This window comes from Pleurodeles waltl, chromosome 3_1 (genome assembly GCF_031143425.1).
Source record: "Pleurodeles waltl isolate 20211129_DDA chromosome 3_1, aPleWal1.hap1.20221129, whole genome shotgun sequence".
Taxonomy (NCBI): domain Eukaryota; kingdom Metazoa; phylum Chordata; class Amphibia; order Caudata; family Salamandridae; genus Pleurodeles; species Pleurodeles waltl.
This window is the reverse complement of record NC_090440.1, coordinates 1,950,951,577-1,950,969,004: the sequence shown is the minus strand read 5'-3', so window position 1 is coordinate 1,950,969,004 and position 17,428 is coordinate 1,950,951,577. Positions and strand designations below refer to the sequence as shown.

The window sequence follows — 17,428 nt, the reverse complement described above, 5'->3', positions numbered from 1 at the left end:
GGGGACTCCTATGGCTATTTGTGTTTTTTGAGACCAAAACATATTTTGGCATTTAGCCATTTCTTTTTTCAGATTGATGAAGCAACAGCAGCTTCTCCAACAATAATGTTTTACAAAAACCATGACAAAACAAAATAAGCACTGATAAAGCCAAAAGGCAGGCAGCCACTACCAGACCTATTGGCTTTGGCAATGCTTATTAGCCTATTGTAGCCAGAATTTGTGAAGGTTTATAATGTGATTTGCATCTGCATGCTGAAAACGTGTGTTTTTATGTCCACGCCATACGTGAGGCTTAGTCACTGAAACGCATGTCTATTCATCAAAGCTACAAGTTGCAGTTAATGTGTTAATGTAATTTCGCTCTTTAACTTTGATTCTTTTTTTTTTACAGTGCTTCAAAAAGCCAGTTTCAACAGCACTGTAAGTATTTCCTCTTTCAAAAAACAATACTACAGTAACAAAAATCCAGTTTCAGAGCAAATGCAACAAGCATGTCTTTCCCATTAGCAAAGTGCAATCACATGGGTGAGTCACTACCGAAAGCACAGGTTTGAAAGGCTTTGCTTATGGATTCATCAAACTTAAAGGAATAAGAGAACCATTAGTTTTATCTAAAATATTTTCCCCCCATTTTTGCCAGTGAAGCATTAAATGGATGCTACTGTCCTGTCTGTTGGAGAAACAGTGGTCTTCAAACTGTGGGGCGCTCCCCCTTGGGAAAGGGGGGTGAAGTCATCGGAAGGGAAGGGGCACAGATCCTGTCATGGGAGGGCATGAAGTAATCGGGGGGCACAGTCCACGTTCCCCATGTGGCATGCAAGAGCCTTAGAATGCACACATGCAGTGTCCTTTACTGTATTTTTTATAGCCTGTTCCTGTCATTGTGTGTTTTCGGTACTATTTTTAAAGGAAGTTGGCTTGTGTGACAAATGGTTTGGTCTTGAGGTAAAGAATAGCCCCTCATCTCCCCTTTGCAGGAACAGCACTGGAATTTTGGTAAGAGAGCGAGGGTGAGCAGGGAGACTGAGCATTGTGCTGAAAAGCACTATTCAATTCACTTTTCAACAGTATGCAGAATTTTAGTCTGCTTGAAAGTAAAAACAATTACTCCAGTATTCCCAATATTGAGTTATACACTGTAGTGACGCACCAGTGATGTAACTGGTTGCGAAGCACTCACATTAATAGTAACATGCAAGTCGGGGGGAGACGCTCTGACTCCGTATCCATGTAAGATGCGCCTGACCTACCGGTCACGTGAGAAAGTTTATATTAATAAAGTGTGGCCAGTGGGTGGGGTCAGAATGGGCTGAGGTCGAAGAGTGAAAGCCGCTGCCGCCACCAAAAGTATATATTCTGTGTTGACCTATTATTGCAGCGCTCTCGACTGCGCATATCCAAATTATAGTGCCACAACACTACATTTTGGCGATGAGAATGGGATCGCACCCTTACCTGTTTTCATCACACAGTGACAGCCACAGCTCAACCGCGGTGCTAGTGCCATGTGCGTTTCCACGGCGACACCTCTCACAGAGTCGGACCATCGGCAGAGGCCGTAAACTCACAAGTCGGCCTGTCACAGCTCTCCCTGCGTGTTATGAAGAGCAGAGCGCATTGTCTTAACACGTGCTGGCGCACACCTGCTCAACTCCAAGGCCCTGACCTCCCCCGAGCTGGCTCCAGGACCGGAGACACTCGCATCCTGCTCCTTGGCGAGGCAGGAGTGCTGGGACTAAAAGAAGTGCAGGTGGCAGCTGCAAACCCATCATCCAGCCGCTCACAAGGTACTGTGATCGTCCCCAGCACACAATAATAACAAAAAAAAGGTGAAGGAAAGAATAAATTAAAGAATTAAGCCTTGGCTAATGCAAGTCAGGAAACAAAGAGCTACATATCATTAAGGAAGCAAATAGTAAAAAAAAAAGAAATGAATAATAAAGACAGTAAATGTAATCTCTTACACAGCTAGATATCACCTAGGAGTCAAAGAACACACCACACTTCCATCCCCAGGAGGGTGCAGTGCAACAAAACAAGAGGTGCTTGTTATAAACTACTAAGTTAAACAAAGGCCTCTACACCTTGCCCACTGCAAATCAGAAAGAGCCACGTCGTATAATACCTGCTCTGACTCAACATGTCTGCCATCCCTCCAGTTGAGCCTTTTGTCGTTGAAGTGGCCCCATCCGCACAAGCCCCACGATGGAAAGACTGGGTCAACAGGGTTTTACTACTTTTCAAAGCTACCAAAGTCGAAAATGCACAGAAGAGAGCTATGATCTTGCACCTTGGGAGAAAATGCATCTACAAAATATCAAATAATCTCACAGAGTCCATCCCCAAAACACATTTAACCCTGATAGCTGCTCTAAACATGCATTTCAAACCCATGGCAAACACGGACTACGCACTCTTTGTATTCAGGCAAGCCAGACAACAAGCAGAAGAATTGATCGATTCATTCTATATGCGGCTTAAAGACCTAGCCTGCACTTGTGGGTTCGAAGATGAGACCGAAGAAATCAGAGGCCAAGTGATTCAGGGGTACGCATCAACTAAACTGCGAGAGAGAATCCTTGAGGAGTCTGGGAGGTCCCTACCTGACATTCTCATGATGGGACGTACTAAGGAGTTATTCAAGGCCCGAGCCACACAAATGGAGGCGGCAGTCCAAAGACCAATCAATGAAGAACCAGTCAACACAGTGGCAATGCCCCGTAACAGAGCTAGACCCAGGAGCAGCCGACCACCATCAAGGCCATGTGGGTACTGTGGTGGACCATCACACCGACCAAGTGATTGCCCGCCTGAGGAAAGAAATGTGCAGGCTGCAGGAAGCTCAATCACTTTATGAAAGTGTGCAGGTCAAGCAAAACACGACCAGGTAACGCCTCTGTCAATGCCGCAGCAAGCAAGTCCGATAGATGAAGTTACATGGATGATGACGACACTGAGGAGCATGTCATCCACTCCCTCTTCACCGTAGGCAATCGTTGAAGAAACTGCCACGATGCCAGATCAAGGTAGGTGCACATCCAACCCTTGCTGTTGTTGACACCCGTGCATCCATAAACATCCTGGCTACAGATGTGTACCACCAGATGGTTCCTGCACCTACCTTAGAAACAGCAAAAGTGAAGGTGTCTGGATTCCAGACACCTATTGCATATGGATCACGGTCAGTTTGCACACAAGTATATGTGAATGAAGAAGGGCATGGAATGCTATTAGGGTGCCAAACAGCAGAGGATTTGGGCGTCGCCACCTTTGTTTTTGGCATACACCAAGGCAAGTGACGGAACTCCTTCACCAGTTCAGTGACGTGTTTGAAGGCATAGGCTGGTTGCGTCAAAGGGAGGTAAGGTTACACATTTATGAGACCATACAGCCAGTGCCGCTCCGGCACCGACGCATTGCATGCCACCTCAGACCACAGGTGGAGAAAGAGTTAGACAAACATGAAGCAGCCTGGATCATCGAATGGGTCACCGGACACACACCATGGGTGTCCCCGATAGTGGTTGCATGGAAGCCGAAACAGCCTGGGGACGTTTGCATTTGTTTAGACATGTGTCTCCCCAATGCAGCCATCAAGAGTGAAAGACATTTGACCCCCATGATAGATGACTTGATAGGAGAGCTAAGCGGATCCTGTTGGTTCGCCAAGCTGGACTTACGATCAGGGTACCACCAGTTAGTTCTAGCAAAGGAGTCACGCTATATAACAAAGTTTTCGACACATGTAGGATTAAGGTGTTACAAAAGGCTTAACTTCGGCATCTCTAGCACTGCCGAGGTTTTCCAGAATGTCATTCACAAACTTCTAGTAGATCTGCCTGCCACTATCAATGTCAGTGACAACATTTTAATCCATGCAGCGACCGTCCCAGAGCATAACGCCAGCCTCAAGAGAGTGTTGCAACGCATCAAAGAATCTGGCCTGACCCAGCAGATGGTGTGGCACCTGATCCTGAGAAGGTGAGGACATTAAGAACGCACCCCCACCAACCAATGTGACTGAAGTCCAAAGTTTTCTCGGAATGGTCAACTACTGTGGCCGTTTCATTAAGGACCCTTCCACATTGACACAGCCACTCAGAAACCTGACAAAGTCTTCCGAATCGTGGGTGTGGGAATCAACCCAACAAACTGCGTTTGAAGCCTCCAAAGATGCCCTATCCAGTGACACCATTCTGTGATATTTTGATCCCCACAAAGACACACAAATTGCGGTTGATGCTGGTCCAGAAGGCCTAGGGGCCGTACTGCTCCAAAAACATGACAATGATGAGTGGTCACCAGTGGCATTTGGGAGCCAATCATTGACTGACACCGAGCAATGGTATTCGCAAATTGAGAAAGAGGCCATTGCTGTGCACTGGGGTTGCAAGCATTTTCATCTTTGTCATGACTGACCATAAACCCCTCATTCCTCTATTCAACAGGACTGCGTCAAAACCGCCACAGCAGATAGAAAAGTGGATGCTCCAATTGCAAGATTAAAGGTGTTGTTTGGAGTACCGGCCAGGGTCAGATAACCCGGCTGACTACCTGTCTCGCCATCCACAAGCTGCCACAGCAAGCTAGATCCATGAAGCCTGTGAAATCGAAGAGTATATGAGGTATGTGTCTGACTGGTCTCGACCATTACCTGTTTCAACAAACACGATAATTCAGGCCACGGCACAAGATGACTGCTTTCAGAAAACTTTGCAAGCTATTCGTTCCAACCAGTGGCATGCTGTGAGGAAACAGTTACCCTCACTTACACCTGCATCCAAACGAATAATGGAAGGTTTGTACCATGCTCGCAATGAAGTATCAGTGGATCCCGATGGGTGCTTGCTGTGAGGCTACCAGCTAGTCATCCTGTCCTCATTCAATGACAGGGAAGTGCAGTTGGCACACAATGGGCACCAGGGCATGGTGAAAATGAAAAGTCGATTGCGGACAAAGGTGTGGTTTCCCTTGATGGAACAACAAGTCAAGAACCTGGTGCGATCATGTGAATGGTGTCAAGCCTCCGAGGGCCCAAGCCGGCCTGTTCCTGTTGAAACAGAGCCAGGTCCATGACAACCATGGGTTTCCCCCAGTTTCGATTTTGGGAGTCTCCCCGATGGCCAATATACCACGGTGATGATTGACGACTTTTCCAAATACCCGGAGGTTGAAATCATCCCCTCTCTCACTCCTGAGGTTGTGATTCCCAGAATCGAGAAGATCCTAGCCACTCAAGGCCTTATCTCTGAAATAAAAACTGACAACAGGCCTCCGTTTCAGTGAAGAGAGCTTGCCTCTTACTTTGGGACCACTGGCATCCAACAATGACAGATCACACCGCAATGGCCCCAAGCTAACGGGGAGGTTGAGAGATTCATGAGGACCTTAAACAAGGTTGTATGAATTGCTGCAGCCAGTGGGCAATCAAGTGAATATGCTGTATATTCCTTTTTACGGAACTATTGACGAACTCCCCATTCAACTACTTGAGGCTCTTGGGCATGTCTCCCTAGGGAGAGCAGTAGTGGATTCCATTTCTCTTCACCGGCAGTGGATGCCTGGAGCCATTAATGATCTTCAGGTTCACCAGCGACGGATCTGGGTGAATCACAATGCCAGCCGCCGGCGTCGTGCAAGAGCATCAGACTTACACGTAGGAGATGCTGTACTGCTGAAAGAGCACTCTCCTGGAAGCAAGTTTTGCCTGCCATTTGATAAAAATCCTTGGATCATTATACGCCGGCATGGATCCATGGTTGTGGCCCAGCGAGGGACTTCCTCTGTCACATGAAACATTTTCATGTTCAAAAGATTTCATCCCCCACAGCCCTGCAGTAGAGAAGAAGATGACCAGCCATTACCTGATGTCAATCAGATGTCCATGCCTGACTCCGACGATGGTATCCCAACCTCTCCACATTGTCCTGTCCTAGTCTCGAGTCAGCTGCGACTGGTTCAACACCTGTTGGTGTTCCTGAGCGTGATCCTAGCATAGACAGATCCACCCGTACCAAGTACAGTTTACGTGCCAATCCTGCTCCATCTCAAAGATTGCACGATCATATGGTGTGAGCCGATGCCCCACGTAGTTTGTGATTCTCCGTTACAGTATTGTATTTGTTTATGGGAGGAATGTAGTGTTGCACCAGTGATGTAACTGGTTGCGGAGCATTACAATTAATAATAACATGTACGCTGGAGGGAGCCGCTCTCACTCCCCTTCGTATCCATGTAAGATGCACCTGACCTGCCGGTCACTTTGGAAAGTTTATAATAATAAAGTGTGGCCAGTGGGTGGGGTCAGAACGGGCTGAGGTCGAAGAGTGAAAGCCACTGCCGCTGCCAAAAGTATATATCCTGTGTCGGCCTATTATTGCAGCGCTAGCGACTGCGTATATCCAAAACACAGTGCCACAACACTACATACACAGCAGTTGCGAAGCACAAACATTTTATGCACCAAAACATTCGATTTTTATCTGGTGCTGTTTTCATATACTGCTTACTGCCCCGCTGTGTGCTTGGATTCTGTTTGTGTCCAGCTGCTAATGTATTTTTTTTAAAAATCAGAATAAGCTTTAAAAGGGGACACATGAAGTTAATATGCAAAGTTGAAGTCAGTCTTCCAAAACTGCTACTTTACCACTCACGTTAGCTCAATTTATACCTTCTGTGCCATTTTCTTCGTGCACTCACTAATGTGCTAGGCAATACTAATTACTCAAGGAGCTCTTATAAGAGTACCAAATAGCAACTGGTCAAACTTAATCCCATTATATTGCAGTTGTTATGTTTAACATTCGTTTCAGAAGTCTGGCCTTTGTCTTCTCGGTAGCCTGTCCAAAACCTTAACCCTTTATTAAAAAAAAAAAAAGCTTGCTTCCATTTTCAATTCTCCGCTATCACCATCTCATCGGTTTGCTGTGGTAGTGATATCTCTTTTTACGAAATAATTATAGTGTATCTTTCTGGATTTTAACTTCAGCAGTGCCTGGCGTTTTTTTGTGCAGCCTTGAATATTTCCAATATTTTTGTCTGTGGTTTGGGTATAGCTCTCTGGCAGCTTTTCCTCTGCTTCAGAGCAGCGAGAGGGTATAATTGAAAGTAGGGGTAAGTTAGCTAAAGCATGGATTTGGCACTGCCTATGACTTGCAATGAGAGGAATGAATATTAATTTTTGAGCAGGAGTTCGTTGGATTTCAAGAGGGCATACAAAATGGGGTTTTATGACTGAATGGAAATTTTTAAACAACAGGAGATACATTAAACTTTCTAAGTGGAACTTGGTGAGACTTTCCAGAAGGGCTTATGGATTGAGATTTCAGGGATAGAGACTGGAGCTGCCCTTTCAGAGGAGGGAGTGATTACGATTTGAAAGGTAATCTGGCTTTCCAAAAGGGTACACAATCTGTTTTGGAGGTTACCTGGATGAGTTTTAACAAAGATTATATCAGATTTTAGAGAGGATGCCTGCAATTAGGTTGTGCTGAGGGGAAACAGGACTTACAATGCGGTAATTAGCATGCAGTTCCTTTACAACAGATTTTTCACCACGCATATGTCTTCACCACACATGCCTTTACCACGCATGGAGAGTCTATTTAAGGTAAGTATAAGTGTGTGTGGGTGTGTGTATACAGTATATATATATATACAAATATATATATATTGAACGCACACATTTATGTTTGTTTATATAAATGGAAAATGTCACTTACCCAGTGTACATCTGTTCGTAGCATGTTCCGCTGCAGATTCACATGCTGTGCATACGTCTGCCATCTAGTGTTGGGCTCGGAGTGTTACAAGTTTGTTTTCTTCGAAGAAGTGTTTTCGAGTCACAGGATCGAGTGACTCCTCCTCTTCGGCTCCATTGCGCATGGGCATCAACTCCATGTTAGATTGTTTTCCCGCAGAGGGTAAGGTAGGAGTGGTAGAGTATAAAGAAAAGAGATGTCCATGCTAATGGAATGGTAAATATAAATATATACATATGTACAAATGTGGTTAACTTAAACGACTACAGGCTTCCGGGGAGGTGGGAGGGTGCATGTGAATCTGCAGCGGAACATGCCACGAACAGATGTACACTGGGTAAGTGATATTTTCCGTCCGATGGCATGTGTAGCTGCAGATACACATGCTGTGCATAGACTACAAAGCAGTTCATCCTGCCATAAAAGCGGTGGTTAGCCTGTAGGAGTTGAAGTTGTTTGAAATAATGTTCTGAGTACAGCTTGCCCTACTGTGGCTTACTGTGTTGCTAAAACATCTACACAATAGTGTTTAGTAAATGTATGTGGTGTTGACAAAGTAGCTGCTTTACATATTTCAGCCACTGGTATATTTCCTAAGAAGGCCTCTGTATCACCTTTCTTCCTTGTGGAATGTGCTTTAGGAACAACTAGGAGTTGTCTTTTAGCTTTAAGGTAACATGTTTGGATGCATTTTACTATCCATCTTGCTAAACCTTGTTTTGAAATGGGGTTACCAGTATGAGGTTTTTGAAAAGTTACAAATAGCTGTTTAGTTTTCCTGAATGATTTTGTTCTATCTATGTAGTACATTAGAGCTCTTTTAATGTCTAATGTATGCAGAGCTCTTTCTGCTACAGAATCTGGTTGTGGGAAGAAGACTGGTAGTTCCACTGTTTGATTGATATGAAAAGGTGATACTAGTTTAGGAAGAAATTTAGGGTTAGTTCGTAGTACAACTTTATGTTTGTGTACCTGTATGAATGGTTCTTCAATAGTGAAAGTTTGAATTTCACTAACTCTTTGCAATGATGTAATTGTGGCTAGGAAGGCAACTTTCCATGTTAAAAATTGCCTTTGACATGACTGCATAGGTTCAAATGGTGGGCCCATAAGTCGCGTAAACACTATGTTTAAATTCCAAGAAGAAACTGGAGGTGTTCTGGGTGGAATGATGTATTTTAAGCCTTCCATGAAGGCTTTGATAACAGGTACTCTAAATAAAGATGTGTACTGTATATTTTGCAAATATGCAGAAATTGCAGTGAGATGTATTTTTATGGAAGAGAATGCCAGATTTGTATTTTGCAAATGAAGCAAATAACATACAATATCTTGTATTGATGCTGAAAGAGGGGCAATTTGTTGAGACTGACAATAATATACAAATCTTTTCCATTTGTTGGCATAGCACTGTCTGGTAGTGGGTTTTCTTGCTTGCTTAATTACTTCCATACATTCAGTTGGTAATTGTAAATACCCAAATTCTATGATTTCAGGAGCCAAATAGCTAGATAGAGTGTGTTGGGATTTGGGTGCCTGATCTGCCCTTTGTTTTGTGTCAACAGATCTGGTCTGTTTGGGTGTTTGGAGTGTGGTACTACTGACAGGTCTAGAAGTGTTGTATACCACAGTTGACGTGCCCACGTTGGCGCTATGAGTATCAGACTGAGCGTGTTTTGACGCAATTTGTTGACTAGAAATGGAATGAGCGGGAGAGGGGGAAAAGCATAAGCAAATATCCCTGACCAATTTATCCATAGAGCATTGCCCTTGGATAGGGGATGTGGGTATCTGGATGCAAAGTTTTGGCATTTTGCGTTTTTGCTGGTGGCGAACAGATCTATGTCTGCTGTGCCCCATTTGTTGAAAATATTTTTGAAGTACTTGAGGGTTAATCTCCCACTCATGTGTCTGTTGATGATTTCTGCTGAGAACATCCTCTAGCTGGTTGTGTATCCCTGGAATGTATTGTGCTACCAGGTGAATTTGATTGTGTATTGCCCATTTCCAATGTTTTTGAGTTAGGAGGGAGAGTTGGGACGAATGTGTCCCTCCTTGTTTGTTTTGGTAATACATAGTGGTCATGTTGTCTGTTTTGATCAGGACATTCTTGTGAATAAGGAGAAGCTGAAAAGCTTTGAGTGCTAGGAAGACAGCTAACAGCTCTAAGTGATTTATGTATAGCTGTTTGTGTTGTGAATCCCATTGTCCTTGAATGTTGTGATTGTTGAGGTGAGCTCCCCAGCCAATCATTGATGCATCTGTTGTAACTATGGTTTGAGGCACAGAGTCTTGAAACGGCCGCCCTTTGTTTAGATTTGTGGAATTCCACCACTGAAGGGACATGTATGTTTGGCGGTCTATCAACACTAGATCTTGAAGTTGACCCTGTGCTTGTGACCATTGTTGTGCAAGGCACTGTTGCAAGGGCCTCATGTTTAGTCTTGCATAAGAAACAATTGCAATACATGATGCATCATACCTAATAGTCTCATGACAAAGTTGACAGTGTATTGTTGACCTGTCTGTATTTGTGCTAATATATTGTGGAATGCTTGTATTCTCTGCGTATTTGGACTTGCAAGCGCTTTTTGAGTATTTGGTATTGCCCCTAAATACTGTTGTATTTGCGCAGGCTGTAGTTGTGATTTTTGGTAGTTTATTGAGAACCCTAGCGTGTGCAGGGTTTGTATTACATAATGCGCATGGTTTTGACACTGTGTATGACTGTTTGATTTTATTAGCCAATTGTCTAGATATGGAAAGACATGTATGTGTTGTCTTCTTAGGTAGGCTGCGACTACCACTAGGCACTTCGTGAATACCCTTGGAGCTGTTGTTATTCCAAAGGGTAACACTTTGAACTGATAGTGCTTTCCTCGAATGACAAACCTGAGATATTTTCTGTGCGCAGGAGGGATGGGTATGTGAAAATATGCATCTTTGAGGTCTAATGTTGCCATGAAATCGTGTTGCTGAAGTAGTAGGATAACATCCTGTAGTGTTACCATATGAAAGTGTTCTGACAGAATGTAAAGATTGAGGGTTCTGAGATCCAATATTGGCCTTAAGGTGCCATCCTTTTTGGGAATGAGGAAATACAGTGAGTGAACTCCCATTCCTATTTGACTTTGTGGCACGGGTTCTATTGCTTGTTTGAGTAATAGAGATTTGGCCTTGTCCTGTAACAGAGCGATATGGTTTGCGGATAGCCTGTGTGGTTTTGGTGGAATGTTTGGTGGAGTTTGTATCAATTCTAGGCAATAGCCATTGGGGATAATTGATAATACCCAGTTGTCTGTGGTAATGTTTAGCCAATTGTTGTGGAACATTTGCAGTCTTCCCCCCACAGGGAAGGTGTGAATTGGAAAGGAATGGTACAAGTCACTGTTTACCTTGTGAGGCTTGTTTTGATGTCTGATATTTTCCCCTGCCTCTGTGGTACTGGCCTCTATAACCTATGAAACGACCTCTTTGATATTGAGGTTGGTAGGGTGATTTTGGCTGTGATGTGGATGGCTCTGTACTCTGGGGCCTAAATCCACCTCTATACTGTGGTTTCCAAAAGGATCCTCTGTATTGTGTGGTGTATAGCGCACCCATGGCCTTTGCGGTGTCTGAGTCTTTATGCAATTTTTCAATTGCAGTGTCCACCTCTGGGCCAAAAAGTTGTTTTGTATTGAACGGCATATTCAACACCACTTGTTGAATTTCAGGTTTGAACCCGGAGGACCTGAGCCATGCGTGCCTCCTGATTGTTACAGCAGTGTTGACGCTCCTGGCAGCTGTGTCTTCTGAGTCCAGGGCAGACCTAATTTGGTTATTGGAGATGGCTTGTCCTTCCTCTACTATCTGCTGTGCCCTCTTCTGATGTTCCTTTGGGAGATGCTGAATTATATCTTTAATCTCATCCCAATGTGCCCTATCGTATCTAGCCAACAACACCTGAGAGCTGGCTATTCTCCATTGGTTGGCTGCCTGGTATGCCATTCTCTTCCCTGCAGCATCAAATTTTCTGCTCTCTTTGTCTGGTGGGGGTGCATCACCTGACGACTGTGAGTTTGCCCTCTTCCTAGCAGAGCTTACTACTACTGAGTCTGGAGGGAGTTGCTGAGTTATATACACAGTATCAGAGGGAGGTGGTTTGTAATTCTTCTCTACCCTGGGAGTTATTATTCTCGCTTTGACAGGCTCGCTAAAAATTTGATCAGCATGTTTTCGCATGCCTGGGAGCATAGGGAGTGACTGGTATGTTGTGTGCGTGGAGGAGAGTGTATTAAATAAAAAATCGTCCTCCAACTGTTCAGTGTGCATGGTGACACTATGGTGTGCTGCAGCCCTGGCTAGTACTTGATTGTACCCTGTACTTTGTTCAGGTGGTGAAGGCTTTGAGGGATAGCAGTCTGGGTCATTATTGGGAATGGGATCTGGATCATAAAGATCCCATGGATCTATATTGTCGTGCTGTGAATCAAATGAATGTGATGGTGACTGCATAGGTGTAGGGCTAGTAGGAGGAGAGATGTGTGGAGAGTGAGGGGGAGACTGAGAAGGAGAAAATTGAGAAGGTGGAGGTCTCTCCTTTGTTCTTGCCACTTTAGCTGGAGGCTGTGCAGTGTCCAATTCCTCCTGAAAGGCTAATTTCCTCTTTGGTTTTGGAGGAGGTGCAGTCAAAATTCTGCCAGTTTCTTTGTAGTTATGAATACCGGCTTGCCTTTCATCCATTTGTTCTATGATAGGCTGCATTTGTGAGTCCTCCTCAGTAGATTTTTGGCTTTCTCTAAGTACTTTTGAAAGTCCATGCTCCTCAGTGTAAGCCAGTTTTTTCGGTTCCGAAACTGGCTTTTTCGGGATCGAAAAAGATGGAGTCGAAGATGGTCTTGGTTCCGAAAAAGATTTTCGAGATTTCGACTTGGAAGAGCGGTGTTTGCTCCGTTCGGAAACAGAGCTTCGACTCGAGTCTGATGGCTTCGGAGGAATGGCCTTTTTCGGTGCCAAACTTGTGGGTTGGTCGCCAAAGGTCTTTTTTCGGGTCGAGCCATGGCCTTTAGGCAGTGGCGTCCCCAAGGCCTAATGTTTTGGCGTGGATGGGACAGGGGCAGGCGTACTCACGTGCTGTCCTGCCGTGACCGGTCTGTCCTCCCCGGATTCCTGCTCAGAGTCGGATCCTCGAACGGAGACAGCGGTCTGCATGATCTCCTCCTCTTCAACGTTAAGATGTTCGGTGCTTTTGGATGCCATCTCGCGCCTCCGTGCTCTTCTGTCTTGGAGCGTCTTCTTGGATCGGAAGGATCTGCAGGCCTCGCAATTTTCTTCCCGATGGAAAGGCAGAGATTACAGACGAGATGTTGGTCTGTATAAGGGAATTTAGCGTGGCACCGAGGACAGAATCGGAATGGAGTCCAGTCCATGAGGCTTCTACGCGGTCGGCCCGACGATGCCCGAGTTGGGCACAGGCGCCCTGAAGGGTGAGTAAAGATGTTTGATCCGACAGTATCGAAGTATCAATAGAAGGTGTAACGCGATCGAAACAATACCGACGAGAAATAAAGCGTTTTTAAGCTTTTCCGAATTGATCTATCGGAGCAAAAGGAAACACACTCGAACCCGATGGTGGAAAGAAAACAATCTAACATTGAGTCGATGCCCATGCGCAATGGAGCCGAAGAGGAGGAGTCACTCGATCCCGTGACTCGAAAACACTTCTTCGAAGAAAAACAACTTGTAACACTCCGAGACCAACACTAGATGGCACACGTATGCACAGCATGTGTATCTGCAGCTACACATGCCATTGAACATATATATATACATACATTTAAGGGGTTAGGGTTGATTGGGGTAGGTAGGGGCATCGGATGGTAAAGGTATTTTAGGGTTTAAGGACAAGTAGGGGTACAGGGTTGTTGGGGTTAGGGGTGGGTAACGGAATTCCGTGGTAAGGGTATTTTTAGGGTGTAGGAGTGTGTAAACGAATTGGGTGGTAAGAGTGTTTCTATGGTTTAGGGGTTGGTAGGGGTATTGCTGGTAACTGCGTTTTTTAGGCTTTAGGGGTGGGTAGGGGTACTAGGTGGTAAATGTATTTTTACGGTTTAGGGGTGAGTAGGGGTATTGGGTGGTAAGGGTAGTATAGGATTTAGGGGTGGGCAAGGGTATTGGGTGGTATGAGTATTTTTAGGATTTAGGGGTGGGTAAGGCTATTGGGTGTTAAGAGTATTTTTTTTTGTTTAGGGTTGGGTAAAGAAACTAGGTGGTAAGGGTGTTTTTAGGGTGTGGGGTGGGTAAGGGTATTGGGTGGTAAGGGTGTTTTTAGGGATTAAGGTGGGTAGGTGTATTGGCATGGGCATCATTTAGGGGTCGCCAGGGGTTGCAGTTGCGGCCTCTGGCTTTCCCTTTGCAACCCCTGGGACACCCTTTGCGATCCCTGGCTTTAGAGATGGCAAAGGAAATGCCAGGAACACTGGGGCAGCTAGTCCTTGCAGACGTGAGTAGGGTCTCCGCTCTCCTTGTTTTCTGTCAATTTGTTATCACACTAAAAGTAAATAGTAAAATAGTATAATAGTAAAATAGCATATTCATGTTCTATTAGTACAATAAAAACATGAATATGCCCTTCCATGGCAGTGGGGTAAGTAACAATGCTTTTATTTGTATGGTGTGTGCTGCTCGCGTGTGAGAGTCTGTTTATGTGAGAGTTTGCGTGTGTAAGTGTGAATTTGTGTGTATATGTAAGTATGTGTCTGTGAGAGAAAGTGGAGGTCAAAGCTGGACATGTGCAGTCACTTCCGCTACCCCTTGGCATTTGGGTGAATTGACGCCCATGTGTATTGGGTGTTAAAGGTATTTTTAGGGTATGGGTGGGTAAGGGTATGGGGGTAGTACTTAGGCCTGTGCTCATCACATGATGCAACAAACATTGATAGGACTTGTGCTATATCTGGTCTATCTCATCACATGGTGTAAAGGACACAGAAGGAATCCTGGCTATCAAGTTTGTCTCCTTCATGTAGCATAAAAGAGAATGGTTTTCCACTTTCCAGTCCATCCAGCATATCCCATCACATGGTGTATAAGTCACTTGTCTATGAAATCTGCCCTACCCTGTGGTGTAACAAATACAGAGAAACTATCAAGTCTGTTCCTCATCACATCGTTTACCAGATACGGAAAGGAATCCTGGTTTGTACAATGAGTTTCCAATTGCACAGAGTTTAATACCCACGATTCATCTATGGTCCAGGATTCATAACATCTGGTCTCAAACATCCCAACCTAGCGATGAGGGAAACTAGGAAATGTGTTGCCAATAACCTGACTTTTTAATCCCACATCCTACGACCACCATTACCACTATCACCTCTTTAGAAAAGATGAAGACATATTTTACTTGGTTTTCACTTGTGTGTTATGTTTTTTTTTTTCAGGTGATACCAGGATGGACTCCTGTTGCGAAACTGTTATCACCCTGGTCAACCGATACATGTGGCGGTGCCTTTACAGAGCCTAAGGCCCTGATAACTTTACTGAACAATCCATACTCCTGCTATAAAACATTGTAGTTCTACTTATGAATTGTGATCTACTTATTACAAATATTATTAATTTTGCCCAAGAATTCAGAACAAATTAGATTGTAGCCTTTTTAACTTCTACTCCAAACTTCAAGGAAAGGAAAACCTAATTGTTAAAACAAATATCAGAATCCAAATGATCCCCTTGATTTTGTTAATGTTAATGTCACAACCAAATTTCTAAGAAGGTTTACTCCATGTTAGTGCAGTTGTCTGATTTTCTGTCCATCGCGCATGCACACTCTCATGCACAAGCAGCTTTTGCGAGGCGGAAGCTTCTGTACCCACTGATAGAGAATCCTTCATTGCCAAGATGGATTTATTTGCTGTAAAGCTAATTTCCAAGACAAGTAATCTATAAAAACAACTTAGTATCATTTGAGATGCTTACTGTTGCACTGTGTGTCATCTGGGATTTCGTAGCTTTAGACGTTCTGAGTCCGGTGATGTTAGATACTTTGCTAGGAGTGTCTGAAGAGCAGGACCTCCCGCCTCACCCAGTAGATCGTGCATGCTTCTGTTGCATCTCACATAAAATCTAACCTCAAAAGTTGTGCAATTATTTTAGCTTTTCAAACCAGGAAGAAGACACCATTCCATGTGTGCTGTCTTAAGTAGTGCTGGAAATGGCGACATCAGACACCCTCCGTTGTCATTGCAAGGAACTGGAGAGGAACAGTCCCTTTGAAAAACAACTCTAACGACAGTAGTTCTCCTTTACACTGCACTATTTAGGCTCTCGGGTGACCATCATCTGCAGTATTTAGAGGGGCAATAAACCGATTTAAAACTACACTGGTATTGAACCTGGAAGAGGTGTGTCTGAATTAATCATCAACAGGGGTTTAACAATTCAGATGAAACCAGAACTGACCTTGATTTACCCACTCGGTCCTTGTTTACTGATAACTCACCAGTCTTCCTGTACTTGTGGTGGGACCATAATCTCTAATCTCAACCATTGAGATTCTTCCTCTTGCCACGAATTTCTGAACAAATTTGTTGAAGAAAGGAACTCAGTTTAAAGGAAAGAACATAAAGAACATTAATATTGTAAGTATGCACACACACATATATATACATATGCATATATATTATGTACGTATCTCCATTGGAAAAAACAAAGTTTAAAGAGATGTTACTTTACTTTAAAAAAAAAAAAAACTTAGAAATTCCCGGAAAAAAACTAAAGGGACGTTATAGTAAGGTGGAAATGTAATTTAAAACATAACGTTTTAAACAAAAAAAACACTGAAATTCAACAGTTATGTAGCTATTTCAAGTAACTGTACCTTGTGCCCTAAATTAAATATAATTTGCACCCCAGCCATGCAGTCTTGTCATCAATAATGCCATTTCAGGTGTGGCAGTGATGTTATCAATGATGTCATAGAACATGTTATGAGTGATGTAATAGGTAAAGTAATTGGCAGTGCATCAGGAGGGTTTGCGTTATAGTTACTTTTTCCTTTCTTATGTCTTCTGAGTTTTATAGTCTGTCCGTCTTCAAGTCCCATTGCACCATACCCTCCGATGGTGTGGCTTTGATTCCTTACACCTGCTAGTTACTCACACATGGGTTTTTCCCAGCAACTGTGCAGTTCCCAAGCTGCTAGCTATTTCTTCCCTATAGGCTCAGTGCTTGAGGTTCTTTTCTGAGTCTCTGCACCCCCCCTTGGCTGCTGTGTTGCTGTGCTTGAAGTCTTGCTCCTATTTTCTCTGCGATTTGCACATTCCTTGTTGCCTGATTTCTCAGTATATGCCTTCCTTGTTCATTTCGTCTGTCCATGTTGTCATTTATCCATGATTCTGTCGTTCCTTGTTCACTTTACATGCTTTCAATCCTGTCCTGATTTGTATTCCAGATTCATTGTCCTTTATTCTAGTGATCCTTTTCGTATTTGCATTCTACTATTCTTTTCTCCGCCCATCTGCTTGTTTCCGGTCCAGGGAGGTCCTAGTTTGGCAGTTCAGGCTGGACTGTTCCCATTGGGAGGAGGGTCAAGAATGATTTGCATATGGCAGGGTCCAAACGGGGGTGAGGTGGTGAGCAAAATAACAGTGGATTAAACCCAGATCTGTGACTGGGGGAGA

The 17,428-nt window shown here is 44.0% G+C and overlaps 1 protein-coding gene across 1 annotated transcript in view; it reads left to right on the top strand.

The window, feature by feature from the left end:
- TMIGD1 (transmembrane and immunoglobulin domain containing 1) overlaps positions 1-16,660 on the top strand; it is a 52,513-nt gene extending 35,853 nt beyond the window's left edge. Inside the window, exons 6-7 of the mRNA XM_069226268.1 lie at positions 395-423; positions 15,188-16,660. Coding sequence (XP_069082369.1) covers positions 395-423; positions 15,188-15,191 — 33 coding nt within the window. The 3' untranslated portion in view covers positions 15,192-16,660. The remainder of the gene's footprint in view (positions 1-394; positions 424-15,187) is intronic.
- The last annotated feature ends 768 nt before the right edge of the window (positions 16,661-17,428 follow it).